Source organism: Helianthus annuus, chromosome 8 (genome assembly GCF_002127325.2).
Source record: "Helianthus annuus cultivar XRQ/B chromosome 8, HanXRQr2.0-SUNRISE, whole genome shotgun sequence".
Classification (NCBI taxonomy): domain Eukaryota; kingdom Viridiplantae; phylum Streptophyta; class Magnoliopsida; order Asterales; family Asteraceae; genus Helianthus; species Helianthus annuus.
Window position 1 is genome coordinate 35,529,853 of NC_035440.2, and position 25,098 is coordinate 35,554,950.

At 35.6% G+C, this 25,098-nt stretch overlaps 2 protein-coding genes and 1 pseudogene across 2 annotated transcripts; 1 reads left to right on the top strand and 2 right to left on the bottom strand.

Moving 5' to 3' along the window:
- Positions 1 to 775: 775 nt before the first annotated feature.
- Positions 776 to 6,452, bottom strand: LOC110872629 (protein YIPF1 homolog). Its single transcript, XM_022121472.2, has 6 exons — positions 6,180 to 6,452; positions 5,517 to 5,556; positions 5,315 to 5,407; positions 2,565 to 2,727; positions 2,208 to 2,481; positions 776 to 1,244 (listed from the first exon to the last, which is right to left on the bottom strand). Exons 1-6 carry the CDS (start codon positions 6,234 to 6,236, stop codon positions 1,053 to 1,055), a joined length of 819 nt encoding a protein of 272 aa, XP_021977164.1. The 5' UTR covers positions 6,237 to 6,452; the 3' UTR covers positions 776 to 1,052.
- Positions 6,453 to 10,380: 3,928 nt separating this feature from the next.
- LOC110872630 (folylpolyglutamate synthase) lies at positions 10,381 to 16,954 on the top strand. Its single transcript, XM_035975960.1, has 18 exons — positions 10,381 to 10,541; positions 10,642 to 10,748; positions 10,954 to 11,019; positions 12,397 to 12,506; positions 12,613 to 12,673; positions 12,775 to 12,858; positions 12,952 to 13,008; positions 13,093 to 13,153; positions 13,981 to 14,027; positions 14,108 to 14,185; positions 14,259 to 14,423; positions 15,283 to 15,507; positions 15,648 to 15,726; positions 15,969 to 16,123; positions 16,197 to 16,217; positions 16,305 to 16,342; positions 16,446 to 16,602; positions 16,732 to 16,954. The coding sequence occupies exons 1-18, from the start codon at positions 10,532 to 10,534 to the stop codon at positions 16,789 to 16,791; spliced, it is 1,581 nt and encodes a 526-aa protein (XP_035831853.1). The 5' UTR covers positions 10,381 to 10,531; the 3' UTR covers positions 16,792 to 16,954.
- Positions 16,955 to 17,540: 586 nt separating this feature from the next.
- LOC118480943 lies at positions 17,541 to 23,492 on the bottom strand (annotated as a pseudogene).
- Between the last annotated feature and the right edge of the window lie 1,606 nt (positions 23,493 to 25,098).

Genomic DNA, 25,098 nt, shown 5'->3' on the forward strand with positions numbered 1-25,098 from the left:
TTGGTGATCGCTGATAATGGTATAGCATTGATACTACTTGACACAGTTTTACGACAACCGCTGCAACGCAGGGGCTTAATACTAGTAATAATAATAAAAAAATTCCAAACCACTGTAAAACAAAAATTGTAATGCGCATACAGCTTATTTTGGGGGCATATTACTAAAGCTCACCGATACATCTATTATGGATTCAAAATTTCTATAATGATAAGTTGATAAAAAAACAAAGGAAAGAAAATAAAAAATAAGGCTGGTATTAAATAGGAATAATCACTTTCAATATTTTGAAGCGATGTAGGAAAAAACCAACATATTGGATAACTTAATTACCGAAGCTCAATCGTTATTAGTTACAAACTATGTTCATGTTCGTAGACAAACTTACCCACTGAACGGTTCCTTTACAGCCCTGCTAACATATACCAAAGATTTAAAGCTCCACACACGATGCGCTAATGTCGATTTAAAAAAATAAGAGTTAATTACTGTTTTCGTCCCTGTGGTTTGTCAAAAATCACTATTTCAGTCCATTAGTTTAAAAATTGCGATTTCAGTCCCTCTGGTTTAACTTTCGTAACCATTTCAGTCCCTATACTAACAGAATAAACAGATTGAAAAGGTTACGACAGTGAAACCACAGGGACTGAAATGGTTACGAAAGTGAAACCACAGGGACTGAAGTCGCAATTTTTAAACTAATGGACTGAAATAGTGATTTTTGACAAACCACAGGGACGAAAACAGTAATTAACTCAAAAAATAAACAGGATTCTATCAATAAAGACTACAAATCACATATTCACCCAAAAGGAAGCATTGTGACTATTTTACAAGCAAATCCAAGTGTTGATCCAAATCAAATACAAAGACAAAACAAAACAAATTTGCAACACTTTGTTCTTGCATTCTTTCTACAAACCAAAACTGTATGTTAAACACTAACCACATCGCGATGGTCCCAATCTACGACACGTAATCCTATGACAATCAACACCTTTTTCTTTCAAAATTCACTTGCAATGAGGCAACATCATAGAGTTTCAGAAAGTTTAATGAAAAAACCATGATTTGATGAAGATTGCCAGAGCAAATTGCAAGACACATGCAGCAACCAACACGATGGTCAGATCGTTTAACTCTACGTGAGACTTGAGGTTTAAACCAACGAAAGCAGCTGATGCAACACCTGTGACAAGTGTGATGGTCCATCTAACAAAATCCACCGGGATAACCAATAAAAGCTGGATGTATTCACAAACCAAACTGTATCAGAGACGGGGCTATATGTTTGAAACTATCAAACTAATTTTTTTATATATGGAATAATCAAAGATCAAATAGTGTGTTGGAAATGTGTTGGCATTGCTTAAAGACAATAAGATAATCTTATACATTGTTGAAACACTTATTTTTAAAATAGGACAGTGTATAATACAAAAAGATAAATGCCATTTTCGTCCCCGAGGTTTGACCACTTTCCCGACTTTCGTCCAAAGGTTTGTTTTTCCGTATATGGAACCAAAAGGTTTGAAATCTTGTCATTTTCATCTGACTCGTTAACTCCATCCATATTTCTCCGTTAAATGAGGGGTATTTCCGTCTTTTAAGACATTTGTTATTAAAATAAAAAACACTATTAAGAATTAAAGATACACCTCTCTTGACTTTCTAGTTATGACTTTTCTTATAAACATTAAAAAATAGGTCAATAGACGATAATACCCTTGACTTAACATTAAAAATGGATGGAGTTAACGATCTGGATGAAAATGTCAAGATTTTAAACCTTTTGGATCTAAATGCGGAAAAGAAAACCTTTGGACGAAAGTCGCAAAAGTGGTCAAACCTCAGGGACGAGAATGGCATTTTACTCTAATAAAAAAACATATAATCTATAGATTCTTTATATACATTTGTTGTCTATAAATATGTCATCTTATGTTTTCCTTTAAATAACCGGTTTTGTTGAAGATAGAATGGAGCTAAACATCTTTAATAGCATATCCTTTTATCCGAACACTAAACACTTATTATCGTGACTTGGAGTCACAGTAATATGAAGCTTCATAATGCACGTCCAAACACCCCCATATCAAAATAATATTATTCATAATTTTATTAATTAATCATCAAATGTAGCGTGTGGTAAAACTTAAGTGGTGGTTTCAAATTAGTTAAAGAACACAAGTAAGATGGATACTTACAGAGCTGATGATGAAAATGAAGAGAGAGTATCCCCACATGCACCAAAAGTGGATAAGGCCAACTCTTGAACCGAAATACTGAAGCAACAAGTAAAATCCAAGTGGAACGATAAACGCATAACCGTAAATTGCCATTGCTGAAACCTGGAAGTAGTTCACATCGAAGCTCCAAGAAATGGTAGAATCGGTTTTTTTACTCGTGAGATATGTGGCACAATTACCAAATGAAGCTATCACAAACACCAATGTGGTGGAGATCCAGATAAGCCCGTATCTAAATACAAACATCAATAGAATGAAAATAAAATTATAAAATGAAGAATATGATAAGCTAAGGTGAAAAACAAGAGAAATTACAGATCTGGGTTAGCTTCGATTTTCCGGAAAAAGTCACCGGTGGGATACAACGAACTTGTTAATCTGTTGACAACATCATCTGTGTCAACATTGAAGTACTGTGTGTAAGATGAAACACTGAATGTTCCATTCCAGTTGTTGCCAGGTGCTGGTCCATTCCCATCTGTAGATGTTAAAAAAAACAAAAAAAAAAAACACATTCCCGATAGAGATTAAGACCGTTTAAAAAAAACAAATATAAAAAGATCAAGATGGGCTGAAACTGAAAACAGAAATAAACCCAACAACAACCTAACACCACACAGCTTATCAATCGCTTAATTAAGATTGATTACCTAGCTATACAAATTTTCTTCTACTAGAAATGGTTATTGTTAATAGCATAATATCTGACTATGAATGCTATCTAAGCATCACTTTTAACCTAATATCTTGCATTGATACAATCAATGGCTAATAGTAAATGACATGCCACTTCTTAGAACCACAAATTGTATGTTAGCACAATCGGGTATCTAACTCGTCATCCAATACAAAAATATGGAAAACAAGAAAAGGGTTTCATAGAGGCATACACCACTAGGCAATAACATGGTATTTCATATGAACCTGATCAAAAGATAAAGTGGAATCAAATGCTATTACATATTTCGATATTACTCTGTCAAGTGTAGATGTCTTAAGAGTTAAGACTTAAGGAAGCTGTTACAAACCTGCTAATTCAAATCTGCTAATTCAAATCTGGATGGGCTGAATTTCAGGAGAGTCAAAATCAAAAGGCTGAATTTAGGGGCTGAAGTTTAGGAAGTAACTCTTTTATTTTTCATTTAAGTATTTCATTTCATGTTCTAGTTGGGAATGTCTTGTTTATTTGGATTATCTAGTGTTTTTGTATTGGAGATTAGCCCCTCTCGAATCGGGCCAACTATCTTAATATTTCAATAAACCAGCCTCTTGTTTTCGAGTATCTATCAATGGTTCCATTGCCGGGAAACCTGATGGTGCAGACCATAGTTGTCGATAGTGAATAGCGACAAGGCATGGCTAGGCTACGTAGCGAATAGCGACAAATAGCGACGGCTATTTTATAAATAGCGATTACACTAGAAAAAGATTTTTGAAAATTTTTATATGTATATTACATCAAAATACCCTTGTATATATGTTATTTTACATATATATTTAACAAAAACTAATAGTTAGTAGCAAAGGACTTATATGTTGGGTGTGTGAATGAAAGTCTCAAAAGTGGTAAATACTTTGTCCCACATCGGTGTGTTAACAAAGTTAGTGGTTGTTTATAAGGTAAAGTCTTTACTACTCCGTAGTAGCTTTATGACATGTTTTACCACAAGTCCTACCCGCGCGCAGGGGGGGGGGGTGCAAAAAATGAATTTCTGAATTGAAATTTAATTGAACTCGTGCACGTCCTGCGGACACGAATGCAGCTCCGAAAACCCCAGGCCCGCGTGGGCCAGTTTTTTCACAGCTTAACCTTTATTATTTTTTTTTTTTGTATTAAAGCCAAGGCCCAGGACGAGAGGTGAGAAACTCTAAAATATATATATATATATATATATATATATATATATATATATATATATATTCGCTAAAGGTCGCTAGTCATCGCCATGAACAGCTTAGCGACACTTGGACGCTTCGCCATAAAGCGCGCTATAGCGACCGCTATGGTCGCAATTAACAACTATGGTGCAGACCCGGAGCAACCAGATTGGAGGCAGCGAAATTTTTTATGATTCAATCGTTGCACAATTGGAGATCATTTCAGAAAAACTCGATTCCTTGTTATCCCTGAAGAATGATATTGCAGCGATCAGGGAAGCTTGGCTAGCAAGACAAACACAATTAACCAAAGAACCCGAGGATGAGCCTCACGGACCACTCCCAGGTCCGGTCAAAGAGGAAGATCTTGATAGTATCGACGAAGATCGATTTGAGCACATATTGGGTGGTCAATTGAAGATCAGCTATCATGTCTTGGGTGGTCAACTGAAGATTCGCGATGGTGTTTATGGAATCAGAGGTGGTGTTTGATTGAAGGTAAGAGATAGCGTAGAGAAGAAATGGTTAACTAATCAGCATATGGCTGTCCATTCTTCTTATGATGGTGACTACAAGGTTTAGGTTAACGATCATGAAAAAGTTGCAATTCATAGGTGGAAGCAGAAAAAGAAACAACTGTTGACGGCCTTCAGGGAATTTGTTATTGACTGCAATCCCAGTTTCACCTTCTTTTCGACTTGAGGACAAGTCGATTTATTTCGGGCCAGAAGTATTGTACAAACCTGCTAATTCAAATCTGGATGGGCTGAATTTTAGGAGAGTCAAAGTCAAAAGGCTGAATTTAGGGGCTGAAGTTTAGGAAGTTACTCTTTTATTTTTCATTTAAGTATTTCATTTCATGTTCTAGTTGGGAATGTCTTGTTTATTTGGATTATCTAGTGTTTTTGTATTGGAGATTAGCCCCTCTCGAATCGGGCCAACTATCTTAATATTTCAATAAATCAGCCTCTTGTTTTCGAGTAACTATGGTAAGCAGATTTAGAACCATTATAGGTCACACTAGAAAGGGTTAGCGCTACAATACATCTCCTTGCAAAAAATTAAAGCCGTATAGAAGTAAGAGATTAAGATATGCTGTAGATACAGACTACTATATAACTACTTTTCCCACAAGGTTCAGTCAACTATTTTTTTCATAGCATTCTACAGAGTATAATGTAACATACCACTTGGACTTGTGAGAGTCTGGTATCCCCCCTTGCTACCACCACCACCACCACCACTGTTAGGAGGAAAGATTTGCATATTTGCTTCAGGGTCTGCAAAACATTCAAACAACAGGTAAATGTGGTGCATGCTTTGAGTTCATCATGTACACTTCAAAAATTAATTCAACAGCAAGAAAACCATATCTTCAAATAGTCCTACCGTGTTGTACAGCTGAAGCCCTTTCTTCAGTGATGACAGCCTGAACATAACAACGTAATCACATTATCACTTCATAAGTTCATAACTAAACGACAATTAACATTTCATGTGTTTACATCAAACCTGTATATATACTCACACAGTCACACTACAGCTAGTAAAAGTAAACGCATATATATCCGCTCGTAAACATTCAGATAAACCAGTGATCTCCCACCGCCCCACAGAAACAAACATTTCGCAAATTAACAAATGAAAAATACATTTTAATTTCATAAATTAGTTGACACTTGACAGGTTAATGAACAATGAAGTTGCATTTAACATCAAAAAACGGTTGCTAACTAAATGTCGGTTACAGACCGTGAACGGAATGACTACTGTACATTGGTATCTCCGACCACAAAACGAACATAACCTAACTTCCACTCTCACAAAAAATAAAAAAAAAATCAATATAACAAAGTTCAGAAACCTATATCAATAACTACAACAAAAGTGAAAAATAATAATCCGATTACTTTCAACTTATCACACGCAACAACAAAAGGAAAGGAAAGGAAACGAATCGATCGATTGGAAGAAACATCAATCGGTAGGAGATTTCTGATAGTGATGGTAAATTAGGGTTAAGTTAAAGTGAAGTAAGAAGATGAAACGTACCGGAACGGAACCAGGCAAGTGGCTGGTAGGAAGGCTGGTGTAGGACGGTTCCGCCATTGGATTGTGTGTGTGTGAGTGGAAGAAGAAGGAGAAGATGGTGATGAAATGGGGGTTTAACAGTGCATATTGATGGAGATTTGATTGAGTGTTTGGTTATGGTGAAATGGGGAGTTTGAAGAAGGAAATAAAAGCCCTAATTACGAGAATTAAACAAACCAACTGACTCAACCAGACTACCACTAGGCATGGCCACGCACGTTCTTTCCCAATTTTTTTTCTTTTTTTTTTTTTCATTATATAAAGAGCAAGAAGATAGGTTTTTTTTTTTAAACGTCGACTTTATTGTATTTTTTTGCCACGATACTTCTCAAATTGGAGAGCTCCGCTGGCTCACTTCAGCCAGATTATGTTGTCTTAACCGGGTCTACGTTGGCTTCAGAGTTTGGTTTGGACGTTCCCCTAGAAAACCATACAGTCGGCTGCCACTTGAGAGTCGTTGTGTCACCACAAGAGCAGAACTCTCTGGCGTAACACATGATGGGACGAAAACCGAGTGGACTAAGAATTTAAACTGACAAACTTGCACAAGGCCTAACTCAAATCCTTCATTGCTTTACTCCATCAAAACAAGGCCTAACTCAAACTTATTCATTGCATTAATCTATCAAATATTACACAAGTAAGTATCAAACTTAGGTCATCACTAGGCCACAAGCAAGGATTAAGCAAGAAAATAGTTGAATGGTATTCTTGTCACAAAACAAATATTATAAATATTTGATTAACAAATTCAGTAATATTTTAAAAACAAAATACTTTATCTATTTTTATATCTATATAAATTATAGTTATAATATAATCCTTTACAAAACATCAATTTTTTTACCTTCAAATCTTTCGCGCAAATCAAGTCGGTAGGCAATACCTTCGTTCTTTTCCTCTATTCGTTGAGAGTCATCCCCACTCCTCTATCTCTAACAAATTATTCAAGAATTAAGTGGTATTTTGGTACCATAAAAAAGTGGAAAACATTATTGTTTCCAAGTTGTAAAGTAACAAAAAGCATGGAGGTATAATGATCCATTGTGCTATGGAGATAGGTAAGGTTTTCTTTTAATATATTAGATCACCCTTAAACCTTTCAAAACAAGAGTTTTATTCGAATTTTCAGATAACACATCAGTAAGACTCATTTCATTGTGGATCGAGTTTGTAAAAATCCAAGATGTCTGGCAAGTCACACTGCCATGTTGAATAGTTAAATGCAAGTCATCTTTCAGCGAGAAAAATGCCCGGATAGTCCCTGTGGTTTCGCATTTTTTCACCTATAGTCCCCAACTTTCTAAAATTACCTGAATGGTCCCCAACTTATCATTTTTTGTTCCCGGATAGTCCCTGGGTCTAACTTGCTTTCTCTGTTAAGTGGGTGTGAAATGACAAAAATACCCTTTCCTTTAAAAGGCCAAACCACAGGGACTATCCGGGCATCTTCTTCATTTTTAGAGAAAAACCCTACCACCACACTTCATCTCCAACCTCCACCCACCATCACCCTCCTCTAGGGTTGTAAACGAACCGAACGAACACGAACAAGGCCTTGTTCGTGTTCGTTCGTTAAGGAAATAAATGTGTTCACGAACGGTTCATGAACACTTACCGAACGAGATTTTATGTTCGTGTTCGTTCATTAAGGAAATGAGTGTGTTCGCAAACGGTTCACGAACACAAACGAACACAACTAAATTTGGCTAACGCAACAAAGGATAAAGATAGATGGCCCAGAGAGTGGCACTCGAACTTGAATCCCTTATTGTGGAACGGGGGTCGATTGTATTCTGGAGGTAAATAATGAGAAATGAAAGGAAAATGATGCATAAACAAGGTGGAAGTGAGTTTCCTAGTTTAATTGTTAGGGAAATAAAATAAATAAAAGAATAATAATATAAAAAGTACAAATAAAATATAAGAAAGTATAAAGATCTTCAATTAAAACACAAAGATACGAACATAAATGAACGCAAATCAATCAATGTTCACGAACATGTTCACGAACACCTTACCGAACGTTCACGAACACAATCGAACGAACGAGACCTCTGTTCATGTTCGTTCATTTAACTAATCGAACGAAATTTCTTGTTCATGTTCGTTCGTTTATTAAACGAACGAATATAAACGAACTCCCCGCCGAACGGTTCACGAACCGTTCGCTGAACGTTCGGTTCGTTCACAGCCCTACCCTCCTCCACCCTCCACCATCACCTTCTTCTCTGCAATTTTCTTTGAAGAAACCCTAAAACACCCAAGTCACCTCACACCCCCTCATCACCTCTCTCTTTCTCTCTGATGATTACCAACGGCGATGATGTCGGACCGGCCACCGTCGTGGCCTCGTTTTTTAGCGACAAGCACAAACCCAGCTCCCTCTATCTTTCTCCGGTGACAAGACCAGCCGTTATCCGGCAACCACATCCCACACCCGCACCTCCTTTTTTCTATACAACACGCACACCTGCAAAAACCCAACCTAGCTGCACCCCCCTCTCGGTTACTCTCTCCCTCAAGAAACCTCTGACCGACCAGGTGTGTCGGATCACGGAGGAGCTTCGGCGGAGCCGACAACGACATTGTACGGATGACAGATGATGATATTGTCGATGATGATGACATGATGATGGTTGACGACGTCGCCGGTGGGATTCTGGCGACGACCGACGACTGTTTACGACAGTGGGATTCTGCAGTGAGGCTCCGGTGAGCCCTTTTCAGTTCATTTTTATTTACTTCTCATTTTCTTTTTCCTTTTTATCTTTTTTTCGCCGGACATGATGATGTTTCAGCCGATGTGATGTTTCAGGCGATATTGTTGATGGTAGGATTATGGCAGTTCAGGTGACTGTGGTGGTGATGGTGGAAGGTGGAGGAGGGTGATGGTGGGTGGAGGTTGAAGATGAAGGGTGGTGGTGGGGTTTTTCTCTAAAAATGAAAAAGATGTCCGGATAGTCCCTGTGGTTTGGCCTTTTAAAGGAAAGGGTATTTTTGTCATTTTACACCCACTTAACAGAGGAAACAAACTGAAGTTAGACCCAGGGACTATCTGGGAACAAAAAATGAAAAGTTGGGGACTATTCAGGTAATTTTAGAAAGTTGAGGACTATAGGTGAAAAAATGCGAAACCACAGGAACTATCCGGGCATTTTTCTCTCTATCAGCACTTTAAAGTTTAAACGATAAAAGTGATGGTATTTGGAAGGATATAATCAGGGTTGTACACTTGTTTATAGGGTGACCGAAGTTCCCCTTGGGTTGTTACAAGAGCGTAAACCACACAGACACAAAGATAAGGGTGTAAGGGGCACTCCCCTAAGAGGGGAGTCCCCTCTCTTACGCATAACTAATCCTCGTGTGCCACGTTAACTCCCCTCTTGAACTCCCCTAACACCCTAAATTGATGGCGGCACTCCCCTCTTAGGTGACTTGGTTTTTATTAAAAAAAAAAAATTTTCATTGGTCCACTCCTCCCTCTCTCCTCCCTCTCTCTTCGGTGACTTCCCACCGCTTTCCTCCCTCTCTCTACCTCACCGCCTTGTCGGCAGCACCCCCACTCTTCGGTGGATGAGGTCCCCGCATGGGGTCACCGCCTACGCCCCGATCACCCTAAGAGATGATGTAAAAAAAGAGAATGTTCTGTCAATCTACCTAGTCTAAAACATTTTTTATTCATTTATTTTTTTATTTTGTTTTAATATAACTTCTTTTTCTCTGGTATTTTATTCTTTTCTTTCGACCCTTTCTTTTTAACTTAACTTTACGGTCTACTTTCTTGTTATAAACTTATTTAGCTTTTTAACAAAAGCTAACTTTTCTTAAGATATAGTCATTTTACATTATTCATTATTGCACTCATAATTCTACAAATAATAATCTAAAATATATATAAATATTGTATATTTTCATAAAAAAAACTTTATTATTTTGTTTTACTAGCATTAATTTAAATGCAACCGAGCCAAACCACGTTTTACTACAGTGGGCTTTCGGACGGATGAGTTTTTCACGTAACTGGTGACTTGAGTATACATGCAATTCTGACCGTTATAAAAGTGGGAATGCATTTGCTCGATTAAGAGCGTGTCAAATGCTTATCCTATAATTTAGTTGGCGGTTAAAAAAAATTAATTTGTATGCAAAAAAGAATTCAAAAGGCATCTTTCAAACGGAATCTATGGTGGACGAATAGGGCGTTCCCTCCACCACGCCTCACTCACTCAAACCCTTTACTTTACATCTGCTTCATATTAATAAATAATATTCAGATTCAGGTTTTGGAACCCTAGCTCCTGCTTCCTTCAATGGCACAAGGTACTCTTGCTCTTCATTTGTTTGTAGTTCCATTCATTATTGAATTCCTTATTGTTTGCATTTCAATTTGAAGTAAGATTAACTTGTGGATTGAATTCAGCTTATGATGAAGCCATGGATGCTTTGTCTTCTCTCATCACCAAAAAGAGTCGTTCTAGTAAACCAGTTGCTGACCAGAGATTTGACCGGATGTTTGACTATGTTAAGGTCACTCATTTTTAACCATTTTTCTTTTATATTGTAGTTTATATTTTTTCCAAAAAGATAGCTAGAGTTTGAATTTTAATGTCAGATATGGTAACATTTCAAATTGAAATTTGAAGAATTAGTTTAGTTTTGCTCTTCATATGTTGTTGGAATTGGATGAGTAGTGTTAAGAAGCATTTGATGATTTATGGTTCCATTTAATTAGATTTTGGATTTGGAGGAGCCGATTAACCAGATGAAGATCATCCATGTTGCAGGCACAAAGGGAAAGGTAACTTGTTGATTATTAGCTATGATCATAGTTGTCGATAGCGAGCGTAGCGATCGTTGTAGTGCTAATAGGGTTGTAGCGATAGATAGTGATAATAGCGACATTTTAAATTATTTTTTGTTTTTTTAATATAAATAGCAATTAAATATAGCCATAAAATAGCTGGATTTTAGGTTTTTGTTAAATATACATGTAAAATAGCATATATACCAGGGTATTTTGATATAATATACATATAAATAGTTAAAAAAAATCTAGTGTATCGCTCTTTATAAAATAGCCGCCCGTACCTTATCGCTATTTGTCGCTATACGCCATTAACAACTATGGCTTTGACCATCCTTATACTTTGTGACTAGGGGTGTTCATCGAATCAAATAACGAATTTTCGAATTATTCGAATCGATTTTTTTGAATTTTTATTATTTTTACATGAATTCGTATTCGATTCGATTCGATTAATATTTGAAACTCGAATTCAAACCGAATTCGAATAAATTTGATTTAATTCAAATTCACCCTAAATAATAAATTATTTTACTTTCATTTTTTAAAATACTACAAACTAATTATATTCAACATAAAATATAATAATCTGCAAAATTAATTATCTATCAATATGTCAAAACACCAAAAATTAGAAGATAGGTTGGTTACCGGTAGCGATTTAAGTTAGGCAAAAATTTAGAAATAAGTAGCAAAGACTATTTCTCAGTAGGTTTGGTAATGTTATGAATAATAAACTTATCACTTATGGAGGTAGTTCATATTTTGGCCAAGTTTAGAAGTTATATGTGTGTATATATGTTTGTGTGTGTATATACATATATCAAAAAATTATATATAAATTGAATTCGAATTTCGAATGAAATCGAATTCAAAATCATAAATTCGTATTCGATTCTAATTCGATTACTGGACTCGAATTCGAATCTTTTTAATCGAATTCGAATCGAGTCGAATTTCGAATTTTTCTAATTCGAATCGAATTCTGAACACCCCTATTTGTGACTCAAGACAGTATCATGTAGTTTGTAGTCTTGTAGGTAGGTCTATTTTATTCTTAATAGGACAAATTTCAATATAGTTGAGGCAGGTAGGATTACAACGTAGAGTCATATTTATAGTCTTCAAATGGTGTCATGATGCTAATACAATGGCTTGAATTTGACACATATCCTGTTAGTTATGTTGACTAATGAGTACACTTGTTCATGTAAGATGGTAAAAGGGTGAATTGATTATTTTTGTATTGTCTTTCCTCTTTTTTTGTTCCTCAGGTTATATTTACATGAAGCAATCTGGGTATAAAAACAACTCTGTGTGTGTGTATGATTGATGTTATTCTGATTAATGTCATAACTTGCTTCGTTACAGGGATCAACATGTGTTTTCACAGAAGCTATACTACGCAATTATGGCTTTCACACTGGCCTCTTCACATCTCCACACCTCATTGACGTTAGAGAAAGATTTCGATTGAACGGGTCAGTCTTTGAAGCCTTTAAACTACAATTTAAACATCGTATCATGATGTCAATTTATTTGTTCAAATATATTCTTTTTAAGTTGCTATTTTTTCTTCTGTTTCAGAGAGGACATATGCATAGAAAAGTTTTTGGAATATTTCTGGTGGTGTTGGGATAGACTCAAGGCATGCTTTCTAATCTGAGTTATTATAGATTAAATTAACATTTTCATTTCGTCCTTATAATTCGTTAACTAATTTTTATTTGTTTATGTTTCTGTATGCAGGCAAAATGCAGTGATGATATGCCAATGCCAACTTTATTCCACTTCCTTTCTTTACTCGCTTTCAAAATTTTTGCAACAGAGCTAGTACGTTACCACTTTTCTGTAACAGAAGTATATATGATCGTCAATTTGTCGTCATGTTTCTTCTACTGACAAACACATAACATTTGATTGCAGGTAGACGTTGCTATTATTGAGGTTGGATTAGGCGGACAAAGGGATGCGACTAATGTGGTATGCAAATCTACTAACGCATAATTCATCATTTGTTGCATACAAAAAAATGTGTCTAATATGATGTTAAATTTCGGTTTTCAGATTCAATCACCTGTAGTATGTGGCATCACACCGCTAGGGTATGACCACACAGAAATCCTTGGTATGGCCATTCATCAATTTATTTTAAGATTTGTTTTTTATTCAAAAATCAGTTTATATATCTTTGTAGCATTTACATTATATAGCCGACGTTTGAATATTATAATATTCATATTTTATATAAAATTAAGATAACAAAAGAGGGTGTCTTAGGAATAGTACCTAAGACACAACCTCTATTTTTTATTGTTTTTCTTTGCCAAATTTACAACAATGCCATCCAACCCATGTTTTTTTTTCTCTTTTTGTGTATTCAACCCTTCAACTTTTAGGCTTTAGCATTGCCACTTACACCCCTCAGCTTTCTAAAAACTTTGTAAAATATCATTTTGACCCCCTCGAGTTTTACATGCTTATTTTTATGTACGTGGGTAAATATAATATGTTTTCGTGCTTATTTTTATGTACGTTTTTTGTTGGTTTACGTCTTGTTTGAAATGAGACAAGTCAAATATAATACGTTTTCACTCGGCAATATAAATTCGAGTTACTTTATGTTTCAACTCCACTGCAACGCGTGGTACCATTCTTTAACGTAAAAAAGCACTACTTTCTTATGTGCTTATTTTTAAGTACATTACGTTATAAATCCAAGTTGGTTTACGTTTCGACATAAATTTTCTCGGTAATGAGTCAGGTTAAATATAATACATTTCCGTGCTTATTTTCATGTGCGTTTTCAGTTGGTCTACGTCGTAAATTTTCTTCAAAAACGAGTCAGGTCAAATATTTGACAGTATAAGTTCGAGTTACTTTAAGTTTCCATACCGCCGCAACGTGCAACAGGTCAAAATACTAGTTTTATATAAATATGATATGTATGTCCAGGAAATACTCTTGAAGAGATTGCGGGCCAGAAGGCTGGTATCTTTAAGGTGCTTTTACAAATCATGTATCTCAGAATTAAAAAAAGTAGTTGCATTTTTTTCTTATAATTTATTTTGTTTTTGTACAGAAAGGTGTTCCTGCATTTACCGTTTCTCAACCACCTGAAGCTATGCAAGTACTAGAACAAAAAGCTTCCCAGTTAGATGTAAGTTTGGTTTCTCTTAACAGTGGAACTTACAATTTACTGTAATGGAAATTACCAAATTGCCCTGTCGCAGGTGTGCCTTCAAGTTGCAAACCAGTTGGATGGTAATTTGTTAAATGGGTTGCATCTCGGGCTTGCAGGAGAGCATCAATACGTTAATGCTGGACTTGCTATCATGTTAAGCTCTACGTGGCTTCAACGGACCGGTCACTCTAAAGTCAACCCTGTAGATCTGACTGTAAGCACCGTAAAAGGGAAACGCGGTACTTTTCTAGTTTGGGTTTAAATGAATCGGGTCAGGTGGTTCAACTACAGTTAGTCTGTTATTATTATTATTTTTTTTTTTTTGAAATAAACCGGTTTACGTTGTTTTTATGCATTAGGAATACACTGTTTTAGGCCTGTAAACGAACCGAACGAACACAGACATATAATCAATCACATTTTTTGTTCATGTTCGTTCATTAAGAAATTGAGCATGTTCGTATTCGTTAATAATTCACGAACATAAACAAACTTATACGAACATAATTAAATAGACACAACGAACATAATTGACCAAACATAAACGAACATGAAGTAGTTTTTATATAAATTAGTTATTAATTACGGTAAGTTCAATTCGAAAGCCCATTTTTTATTACTAAGAACCTCACTTACTAATTTATTATTTTTACACAAGTAGTTAGAAATCCGTTTTGATTTTTATATTTATATAAATATAACTACTTATGTATTTATTAAAATTTAAACGAACATACACGCACGTAAATAATCGAACACAAATGAACGAACGTTTACGAATATAAATGAACAAACAAAACGTGTGTTCATGTTCGTTTGTTTAATTAAAGGAACAAAAAAATTTGTTCATGTTCGTTCAATCGTTCGTTTATTTAAATAAATGAACATAAATGAACTTCCCTCCGAACAGTTCATGAATGTAAGTTTCATTTACATGCCTACACTTTTGGTTGCTTTATGCCACTCAGAGTCAAATATAACCCAAACCGACCTGTTTACCCATAAATTTTAAAGTTGCCACCTTTAATATTTGATTCATTTTGAGAAGTTCCGTTATGTATGCTTGGATACAGAGTCGTTTGCCTGAGCCATATATTAAAGGGTTAACAACCGCAAGTCTACAAGGGCGGGCCCAGATTATTGCTGACCGGGCTTGTGATAATCAAAGTCAAGGAGATCTGGTGTTTTATTTAGATGGAGCACATAGTCCTGAAAGCATGGAAGTTTGCGCAAATTGGTTTTCTCTTGCAGTTAAAGAAGATCGCGAACGAGAAAGTTGCTTGAAGGACTCGTCACAGGTTAGAAACAACAAGAAAATGAATTTATCTTAAATATAAACCGATTTAGAAACAGAAAGTTGCTATCATGGGAACATGTTGCTGTCTGTTTCTAAAAAAATGGTTCATTCTTTATCCTATTAACTTGACTGAAAATGCAGATATTATTGTTCAATTGTATGTCAGTGAGGGACCCACATTTGCTATTTCCACGACTGTTGGACACATGTGCCTGTCAAGGTATTTCAGTTACAAGCATTATTTGTATCGGATGTGACTTATATTCGGTTTAATTATGCACTTTAGCTTTTGTGATTACAAAAACAACATTGTTACAATAATATTATAAAGCTTCGAATACTTACGATCTAGGAGTTATTAAAAATAGACTTTGGGAACCGCTTTGACCCGTTTCCCGTTTCCCGCTTACCTAAATCTTTTTTATGTAAGGGCTACACTGATATTGATATTTCAACTTTTAGGTATTAATTTCAAAAAGGCATTGTTTGTACCAAACATGTCACTCTACACGAAAGTTGGATCTAGCTCATCCTCGCTACCGATTGGTGTTGAAGTTGATTATTCATGGCAAAGGACCTTCAAACCGTATGGGAGGATATCATACGTAATAAAAGAGGTATGTTACATTTCCAAAACTATCATTATCATATTAAAGTTATTTATTATAACTGCTTTCTATATTTACATAGGGCTCAATGCATAAGAAAAAAGTAACCAATCTTGTTTAAATTTCGGTTTTAGGTAACCAACTTTCAAAATTTTCTATTTAAGGTATTTTGAATATTATTTGGTAAAAGATGATGACATGGCAATTGGCAACTGACGTGTTGACCAAGTTTGACTTTGGTATAACATCTTGTGGTTTTTCTTTGGGTAAAATAAATTGGTTACTTAAAACAAAATTTTGATTAAAATGTATATTATTATATGATTCTCAGGAAATCCGAAAAACTTGACCCGGTTTCCAGTGTGGGTGAATATGATAATGACACGAGTGTTATAAGTTGCGAAAACAGTATGGTGTTCTCATCCCTTCCGTTGGCCATTAAATGGTTACGAGAAACTGTTGAACAAAATAAGTCTATTCGACTGCAGGTACTTTTTTGAATTGATACATTTTATTCTGTTGTTAAGTTAATTCTCTGATTCTGCTTGCATTTTAATTTTAATTTTAATTTTCATATTATATACATATATTTATTTGTTATTTGTTCAACATATTAGGTCTTGGTTACTGGTTCGTTACATTTGATTGGTGACGTCCTAAAACTAGTGAAGACATAATTGTGACAAATCCTCTTGCTATCTCTATTATTCTCTAGCAAGATTAGAACAGATTATATACAAAGATTCTCATGTTACTTGTAATATACATTTCGATTTGTTAAACGAATGTTTAATTCTGTTAATGTGTTTCACAATGACAAAAGACCATTTGTTCGGTTTTTCTTTGTATCAGATTTTCATAAAACGCATTGCGTTAACTACAACAACTGAACCCAGTAAGTCCCACAAATAGCAAAGCTATTGGTGGGGTCTGGGGAGGGTGGGATGTAGGCAAATCTTACCTCTATCCATATGGATAAAGAGGCTGCTAAACGCACTGCGTTAACTATGATTACAAAAAGTATCGCATTATACATGTTTTAATACAGTTTGATTGGATCGCTTAATTTTCTCGATACAGAATAGACTAATAATAATGGTTTAGAATAATAACATATTCAGCACTAAATCATCCGTGCATGAATTCTCATCAGCTTTAAGTGAATCAAGCCAAGGTCAACATCTCCTGTACATGTCCTATCACTCTGCTGAATACAGTCAAAGTTGACTTTCTCACCCACCCACAAATAATACTAATAAAAAATAAAAAAAATAAAAAAAAAATAAAAAAAACCTAGCACACCTGTTTTATGTTGAAAATGAATTTTCACCCATTTGAAACCATGCCACTTAACTTTTCTTTACACAAAAAACCATCAGTATCTTTTAATATTACAAAGAAAATCACACTAAGAAAGCATGGGTTAATTTGCAATGAAAAAGCAAATTTAAATGATTTATAAAAACACGACACGCGAGTAAACAGCTAATGTTCACAGCAGCTGGCGGAGTTCCTGGTTTTCTTTGCGTAATGCTTTGATTTCCTTCATAAGCTCTGCTTGTGTTTCCAAAATTGAGCTCATTGCATTTGACATTTGCACCTACATGATGAAGAACACATAATGAGTGACAAAAATAACATAAAAAATTATAAAAAAATCACATAATATATTAGTATGTTAGAGACCTCTTGCATATGAAATTGCCTTAAAACTTCAATGTGAAGGTTTCTAACATCTTCATGAATGGATTTCTGAAAAGAAGCAAGAGCTTCGTCAAGCGTGCCTTGAAATAGTTGAAGTGAGAAAGAAGAAGATCCCTGTTGCTGCTGCTGTGAATTAGGATGCAACGGTGATTTTTGGGGTTGCGTGTCCATACCCTGTTGATAGTTCAACATAACGAATTAGATCGATAAAAAAAAAGCTTTTGAAAAAGGGCAAATCAAGCAACTAGAACCGCTTCTAGGGTTGCAAACGAACCGAACGTTTCAAACAGTTCGTGAACAGTTCGGCTGAAAGTTCATTTGGTTCGTTCGTTTAACAAATGAACGAAATGAACAGAGGCCATGTTTCATTCATTTATGTTCGTGATTTTTCGGTAACATGTTCCATAGCTTATTAGATATTAAACTTTTATATTTTATTTAAATACTTCAAAATTCTATTTAATAAATATTTAATAAATTATAGAACCCTATGTTTAATAAAATATTCAATATATGTTCGTTTTCGTTCACGAACATTTCTTTGTGTTTGTTTGTTTTCATTTCTAACATGAACGAACATGTGTTCATTTCTGTTCATGAACCTAAAACTAACGAACAAACACAAACAGTTGAACATTTATCTTAATTAACGAACTTAAACAAAAAATCCTATTAATTAAGTGTTCATGAACAGTTCGTGAACAAGTTATTCTCTTACATTTGCAGATGGAGTAATTTCGATTCCGTTCAGCCGACGTTTCTTTGCCTTTGTAAAGCTATTCATTTCTTCTCTCGTTTCATGCCCTGTTTTGTTTGTTTTTGGGACCCCTAGCAATAGATGTCCCGTCACTGTAAGCCGCAAAGTACTCATCCTCTCATCATAGCTTCTAAATCTCCTTTGGGTCAAGTGTCCAGAAGAGTCTAAATTCCCTTTCAAACCAAGTGAAAGAGGAGTAGAGCCAAACGATTTCCCTGACAACGGACTCTCTTGACTTGGAGTATCCCTGACCCAAACTTAGGTCTTTGAGGCCCGCCATCATGGATCCTGAAGATAAACTAGACGAAGATGCCAATGTGGCAAAGCGAGAGGGTAGTGTCCCTTGTTGACGTGGACGCATAAATTTATCTGACACGCCACCCCAAGCTTCCGGAGGAGTTATCGATGACGGTTCATCGGGTTTTGATGATACGGGAGATGATAATGGTTGAGATACAGAATTGTGGTTGTCATCCTGTATGATTATGAATTGAAATTAATAATTATTAGTTTTTAATAGGATTAATTGCATAAAAATGTAACTAACCCATACACATTTTTATCAAGGGTAAGTGACCTTTACCCAAAAAAATAGTAAAATGCCATTTTCGTCTCTGAGGTTTGGCCAGTTTTGCGGACTTTCGTCCAAAGGTTTGTTTTTCCACATCTGGATCCAAAAGGTTTTGAAATCTTGCCATTTTCATTTGTCTCTTTAACTCCATCCATTTTTATCTGTTAAGCCAAGGGTATTTTCATCTTTTTACCTACTTGTTTATATATATTATTTCTGTTTTTAATTTAGTAAGTGTATTTTCAAAAGCTTGTACATAAAGTGAAAAACACCGAATTGCACTTTAAGTTAACAAAAAAGACGGAAATACCCCAGACTTACCAGAGAAAAATGGATGGAGTTAACGAGCCGGATGAAAATGGCAAGATTTTTAAACCTTTTGGATTCAGATGGGGGAAAACAAACCTTTAATGAAAGTCGCAAAACTGGCAAAACCTCAGGGACGAAAATGGCATTTTACTAACAAAATGATTTTTTTTTGTCCTTTTGTAACTGTTTACGAGTGAAAAAAAAAATACTGAATAACCAGAATGAAAAACTGAGTAAATTGTTACTTTTTTATGAATTTGGTCCAGTTCAAACTGAATTACATAATATTGTGTTAGTTAAAATATATCATATACTGGAGTATTAACTAGCAAACCTGTGCCAAAGTTGAGCCGCCAATATCAGTTGCAAGCGAGAATCTTTTCGAGTCAAAAATCGAGTGAGGATGATCACCGCCAACATCGGTTGCAAGCGAAAATCTTTTTCGACGAAGGAAACAACAGAGCAGTCTTTTTATTAAAAATCGTTTTTGTTCCTTCAAATAACTTATCAAAGGACGGTGTAATCGGTTGAACTTCCACAAGTGGAGAAAACACCTCCATGTCATCTTTAATATTAAAACCACGCGACACGTGTAATCTGCCAACCTTAAAGAGCTTCTCAATGGCGTTTCTTCCGCTGCTGCAAATGAATCATTACCAGAGTTACGGGACCCGGAAATTAAAGTAGCAGATGTTGTTGATGACGGAAGCGGGTCCGGCATAACAATCGAATCATCCACGGTACCACCCATGAGAGCCGTATCAGGTGTACACGTCTTTTCGTTTACAAAAATCGGTTTTGATCTTTGCCAGCATAAACTTGTGACAGCCTATGTAAACAAATAACATCGAAACTTATTTTATATGTATATCAAATAAAAATAAGTAAAATGCCATTTCGTCCCTGAGGTTTGGCCAGTTTTGCGACTTTCGTCCAAATGTTTGTTTTTCCGCATCCCGATACAAAAGGTTTGAAATTTTACCATTATCATTCAGCTCGTCAACTCCATCTATTTTTCTCCGTTAAATCAGGGGTACTTTCGTCGTTTTTGTTAACTTAAAAGGCAATTCGGTCTTTTCCACATGAAGGGCAATACTTGTACGCTATGCTAAATGCTTGTACATAAAGTGAAAAAGACCGAAGTGCCCTTTAAGTTAACAAAAAAGACGAAAATACCCCAACTTAACAGAAAAAAAAAGGATGGAGTTAACAAGCCGAATAAAAATGGCAAGATTTCAAACCTTTTGGATCCAAATGTGGAAAAACAAATCTTTTGGAAAAAGTCGCAAAACTGGCCAAAGCTCAGAGACAAAAATGTCATTTTACTCAATAAAAATTAACCGGAGAAAGATTTACCTCAGAATTAGCATAAGCACGGAAGAACGGTAATAGGTTGTGGCTTTGCACGCACATCGTAAAATACCACCTGTCCAGTTGTTGTGCCAGCTGCCAGTGTGTTTCCATCATCATGAAATGCCACTGAAGAAAAAGGTGACTCGTATGGCACGCAAAACGAGGGTCTTCTAACTCCCGAGTCAAAGGTGTATAACTTTTTATCGAGTCCGACACTAGCGATTATCTGCCAAACTCCAAAACTTTATATAAGATACCTTTTTGATTATTTTTCTACCATAGAAAAAGTATGAAATAACTAGTAGAAACCTTGTCATTAGACGGCGAAAAACTAATGCCAGCTGTCGGTGCAGAATGTTGCTTTAACCAAGAAACTTTTGGGTTGCGACCCGTTGTATCCCATAGATGAACAGAACCGTCATCGCCAGCTGTCACTAAAAGATGCCTGCTAGCCCGTGAATAATCAAGCACCCGCAAGACCTGAGCTTGAACCATCATACAGAAATCTAGCACATCAGAAAACAGAAATATATATAACCCACAAACACCAATAAGAACTAAAAGATGAATAAGAACACACACCTGCCCATTAGGATCCTTGAGTTCGGTAGCCCTTGCACCCGATCCAAGATTGTGAATAATAAGATCACCACCGAGACTAATGGAAGCTAAATGTTCATCTCTGCAATTATATTTGACATCTGTTATTGTGTCTGTGTGACCTTTTAACCACTTTATACATCTCCTTCTCTGCAGATCCCATATTCTCACAACTTGACCACTTCCACCGGAACAAATGTAACGTGACGCTTTGGTACTAAAGCTGATAGTGAAAATAGACTCCTGCAGGTTAAAGAGCAGCGTGTCTCATTCATAAATCATAACGTAACGATTAACATGAAACAATTGAGACTAATTACCAGATAAATATACGTAAAATGCAAAACTTGGGATGCCAGTAAAAATAAACAAATTCAGACAACTTTAGAGCATTCACAATGGATTCCTCATCCTCATCCCTATAATTTAGCGAAAACCATCTTTATCTCTAAATTTTCTTCATCTTTTAAAAACCTCCTATATCTCATTTCCCATTTCTATCTCTATTTAATTAAATAATAATTTATTATTCCCTTCTGATTGTTTTCTCGTTTTTTCCACTCACAAAACATGAGGAAAACTAGATGGGGAATGAATAGTGAATCCCTAAATATAGCCTATAGGAAATGGGAAGTTGCTACCTAATTTCAATCCCTATTTTATGGAATGGGACCTTGGTTTAAAAAAGCGTGAGGCGCTCCGAAGCGTTTTGGTTCCAAAAGCTTTAAGCGAAGCTTCAAGCGCGAAACGAGAGCTTTACGTATACGAATCGCTCAAAATAAATAAAAAAATATTGTACACATCAATATGACCTATTCTACTTGTTAATCAATAATAAACACAAAAACATGATTAAAGAACACACTTAAACATAAGAAACACACTTAAAACATAAACATAAAAATAATCTTTAATCAATAATCATCATAATCAAGTAAAGATAGCGGCTGATTATTAGGGTAAAGAAGTAGGGCCTCATTTAAACCCTATTTAAAGACTATTGGGCCTAAAAAATGGCCCAAATGTGACCTGATTGGGCTGAAGCGTCGCCTCAAACCATGGTCGCTTCGCGCTTAAAACTCGCCTCAAAACGCTTCACGTGTTGTGACGCTTCAGACCAAAAAAAGCGCTATTCCAAACGCTTCATCGCTTCACGCTTAAAGCTCGCTTTTTTAAACCCAGAATGGGACCTTATAATTGTCTCCAAATTATAGGGATTGGGATGTGATTGCTCTAGCATATCTTTCAAAACAACAAGGGCCGACAGCGCCTAACTATAATTAACTGTAACTTTTCTAAACAAATCTCAAGTCCTCCATAAATCTTGATTCTAAAACTGTATAATGCCAATCGAACAAACAGATGAAGCGCAAACCGCACACAATATCCACTCATCAGTGTCAATACTGAATTCAACTATTCAAGTGACAATTTCAAAACACAAAAAAAACACATATGCCAAAGTCACCTCAATATTATCACCACTATCAGTACCAGCAGCAGGAATAGTCCCCATACTCTGACCATTCTTCCGCCACAACGATATCCGCTTATCATCACCAGCACTTGCCACCACCAAATCTGATCAAACTCAAACCAATTATCCCAATTTACAACTACTAATCAACACATTACCTAAAAAACACAAACTTAACCAATAAAACAACACAAACCACAAAAAAGACAACAAATTCTTACTGGTGTGGTTCCACTTGACAGAATTAACTTGAGAACCAGGTGACGGCGTGTGGCTGAGAACACAGGGATCGCCGGGATCTATTGAAACGTCGAAGAGCTTGACGGTGTCGCCGCCGGTAGCGGCCAAGAGTGACATTGCTGGATCGGTGAAGTTCATGAGTGATTAGGGTTTGATGAGGTAATAAAGTTGTGTGATTTGGATTATAGCATGAAATTCAATTGAAATTATTATAATGAAAACAGAAAGAATTGAAGGAAATGTGGTGGATGATTGACAGATAATTTGAAACCCTAGAGCGAGAAATTTTTCAAAAAGAGTAACGGGTGCTCGGCGCCCGTGTCACTCACTCGGGATAAATCGCCCAAATTATTTTGAGTTAGGATTATAAATCAAATACATTAGATATGGAATGTTAATTTTTGTAACGTTTATTTTATGGTGTTGTTTGAATGTTTGTATCATTCATATATATTTCCTAACACCATGAAAAATGGTGGAGGAAGAGTTTTATGAGGTTTTATATGTAGTTATAAAGCCTTATACTATATTAATTTTCTATTCTTTTATTTGATCTCTAATTTATTAAAATACAGTTTTATTAAATTTAAAAAAACATTATTATATTTAACAAAAACATTACAATTATAAAAAACAATACATTTAATCTTCGTCTTTATCGTCGTTGTCTCTTTCTTCCTCTTCGTTTTATCTGTCATTCAAACCTCCGTTTTCAAAGTCCCCAACTTCGAATTCTTCTACTTCTTCCTCGGAGTTTTGTTCGACGTCGCCATCGGGTTGAATTGGGCGAATCGCCCAAGCATGCTCGACCAAATCCGCCTTAACGCATTATGTATTTCCTTAAAACGCAATAGTTGAGCATTTAAGATTCTCCCTTCAATTGTTGCTTGCGTTCCTTCAACGACATCTTCTGGAAAATAGTTTTTACATATTGCTTTTCCATCGTAAAGCATATATGACCCTTCGGATTTTTTCCTTATTCCACATACGACAAGGATTTCTAATAAAATGTCATCGTTGTTGAAGAACACCAAAACACCTCTCGATGTCCTTTCGCGAAGACTCTTGTGGTTTTTTAAAATATTGCCTTTTCACATCAAGCGTTTTAGAAAACGTCTTCACAATATTTGAATACTCCGGGTATATAGCATCACCCAAATAGTATCCATGCTCGTAGTCGTTCCCATTTGCATGAAACCCGGCTTTTGGTATCGTGCCAGAAATGTCGTTCATACACCCGGCGAGAGCAAAAAAAGCCGACCAAACCTAAAGGTCGTATGACGCAACCGCTTGTAAAACCAACATTGGTCCTTTTTGGTCACTGCGTGTATGTTGACCTCGCCATACGGTTGGACAATTATACCAACGCCATTGACGACAGTCCAAACTACCAATCATGTCGGGTATTCTATATTTTTCTAAATGCACCTCGTATATTTGTTGAAGGTCGTTCTAAGTCAGATTTCTCAAGTAATGTTTTCCATGTAACTGACATATACCTAAAAATTAAAAAAAAAAACTACATAACCGTAGTTTATTTGTATTGTACTTTAAAATAAATCTATTATCTATTATCTATCTATACTTTCTATAAAAGGAAAAATCTCAATGACATAAGAAAAGTTGATGTGTCAGCAGGAGAGGCTGTCCAACAAGGTTTTTCTTATGTCATTATTACATCATAAAGTCTAATATATAAATCACTTTAAAATAGATTTAATTTAATTTCAAACCACTGCCTTGTGTATTCAAATGTTAAAGGTCTGGCCCACATTCCAAAGGGCAAACCACTGCCCTTCTATAAGAAAGTAGCAGATGCTTCCTTTGGCAAACGTATACCTAGCGGCAGATGTTTTGAAATTGCGGGTAATTGAAATTCAAAATGCATGGGATATGTAATTTTCAATTAATGCATGCCACTCACTCACTTCTGTCAATCATCTTCTTATATAAACGTGTTCTCTACTTTTGTA

What these genes read in the sequence shown, in the direction of transcription:
- LOC110872629 (XM_022121472.2), bottom strand. Translation starts at nt 6,236, where the DNA reads ATGGCGGAACCGTCCTACACCAGCCTTCCTACCAGCCACTTGCCTGGT. An exon ending in ACTTGCCTGGTTCCGTTCCG is followed by an intron (nt 5,557 to 6,179) that starts GTACGTTTCATC and finishes TGTTATGTTCAG; the next exon opens with GCTGTCATCACTGAAGAAAG. An exon ending in ATCGAAGCTAACCCAGATCT is followed by an intron (nt 2,482 to 2,564) that starts GTAATTTCTCTT and finishes GTTTGTATTTAG; the next exon opens with ATACGGGCTTATCTGGATCT.
- LOC110872630 (XM_035975960.1), top strand. An exon ending in GGATGTTTGACTATGTTAAG is followed by an intron (nt 10,749 to 10,953) that starts GTCACTCATTTT and finishes CCATTTAATTAG; the next exon opens with ATTTTGGATTTGGAGGAGCC. An exon ending in GGTGTTGGGATAGACTCAAG is followed by an intron (nt 12,674 to 12,774) that starts GCATGCTTTCTA and finishes TTCTGTATGCAG; the next exon opens with GCAAAATGCAGTGATGATAT.